The sequence below is a fragment of the Olea europaea genome, chromosome 22 (genome assembly GCF_002742605.1).
Source record: "Olea europaea var. sylvestris chromosome 22, O_europaea_v1, whole genome shotgun sequence".
Classification (NCBI taxonomy): Eukaryota; Viridiplantae; Streptophyta; class Magnoliopsida; order Lamiales; family Oleaceae; genus Olea; species Olea europaea.
The window spans coordinates 4,421,162-4,422,546 of NC_036258.1; the positions used below are offsets into that span (position 1 = coordinate 4,421,162).

The following is a 1,385-nucleotide window of genomic DNA, read 5'->3' on the forward strand; positions in this document are numbered from 1 at the left end:
TGATATCTAGGATTTCTAGCTTGATACCGTCTAACTTGATAGGGTGGGTAGTTTAAGACATTCATAAAATGTTTAAACTCGTTTCAAAGTCATTAAGTAATCTTTAAGAGAAAAAAAATGCCATTTATAGTGGAATCTATTAATTGACTGAAAATTTATTGATAATATTCTTCAAGAGAACATAGTTTACATGGGAATATATACTATATTCTTTGAAGATCTTTATGATCAAGAAACCATACAATAGAGGAATTTCTCAATTCTCAAAAATTATTTCTATTAAGACTACGACCCCAAACTCATGATGGATATTTTTGGTTTCTAGTCTATGTTCCACCAGAACTGTCCTTGAAGATATTTAATTACATTCGCGTCAACTTGAAAAGCTTTGGTGAGAACATCAAGATTTATTGGAGGGTTTGATCCAAAAACTGCATTTGCAATAGTGATGACTCCTGGATTTTGGCTGCTTAGACCAGCAAATACAATGGCATTAGTCTTCCCCACATTAAACTGGAAATGAATGAGACCTTCTGGAAATACAAAGACGTCTCCTGGATGCAAAGTCTTGGTAAAGAGTTTGTTCTTCATGTTTGGATCTGCTGGGTTCGATGTCACGAATCCAACATAGAGAGTGCCCTCCACAACAACAATAACCTCAGTACCCCTAGGGTGAGTGTGTGGTGGGTTGAGGCCATAGGGTGCATAGTCAATACGGACTAAAGAGATGCCAAGAGTGTTGAGTCCCGGTAATTGGTTGACATTCACAGGTGTGACTTTTGATCCAAGAGGATTTGATGTATTCCCAGGCATATTCAAACCTGGAAAGAAGAAATCATCGGCACTAACCATGTTTGGATCCTTGCAAATCTTTCCATTCACAAAAACTGCAAGAAATACAGAAGCCATTGTTTTAGTAGGAGAGAGCATTATATAGTTAAGTAGCCTGTGTATTTCAAGATTGTTATTCTAGAAGTGTAAAATGCATTTACCTTTTGCATCATCATCCTTAACAGCAACACAAAAATCCTGTAGGGGGTTAGGATCAGATGCGTACGTAAATGAAACAAACAAGATAAGAAGAACGGCAATTAGTATGCGAACAGCCATTTTCGGTACAACTGATATTTTGTTTATGTTGCGGTTTGTAGATGTTTATTTTGTGAAAGAGGATTGTCTATTTATAGCGGTGCTTTCATTCTGAATTAGTCATCAACGTATCTTTTCAAACACATAATTTTGCCAAGTCTTAGAAACATAATTAAATATATTTTCAAGAGCAGGTCAATTTTAAACAACTAACACTCAAATTTTCTTTCATCTGAAGTGTTCTCATTTATCAATTAATCGTTGATCAGGTCCTGATGAACCTCGCTGAAAATTCA

General features: G+C 35.7%; 1 protein-coding gene across 1 annotated transcript; it reads right to left on the reverse strand.

The window, feature by feature from the left end:
• Positions 1–154: 154 nt before the first annotated feature.
• LOC111371210 (germin-like protein subfamily 1 member 16) lies at positions 155–1,132 on the reverse strand. Its single transcript, XM_022993106.1, has 2 exons — positions 993–1,132; positions 155–887 (listed from the first exon to the last, which is right to left on the reverse strand). The coding sequence occupies exons 1-2, from the start codon at positions 1,108–1,110 to the stop codon at positions 322–324; spliced, it is 684 nt and encodes a 227-aa protein (XP_022848874.1). The 5' UTR covers positions 1,111–1,132; the 3' UTR covers positions 155–321.
• Between the last annotated feature and the right edge of the window lie 253 nt (positions 1,133–1,385).

Coding starts and splice junctions, on each gene's coding strand:
- LOC111371210 (XM_022993106.1), bottom strand. CDS start 1,110: ATGGCTGTTCGCATACTAATTGCCGTTCTTCTTATCTTGTTTGTTTCA. Junction 888..992: donor TAAGGATGATGATGCAAAAG/GTAAATGCATTT, acceptor TATTTCTTGCAG/TTTTTGTGAATGGAAAGATT.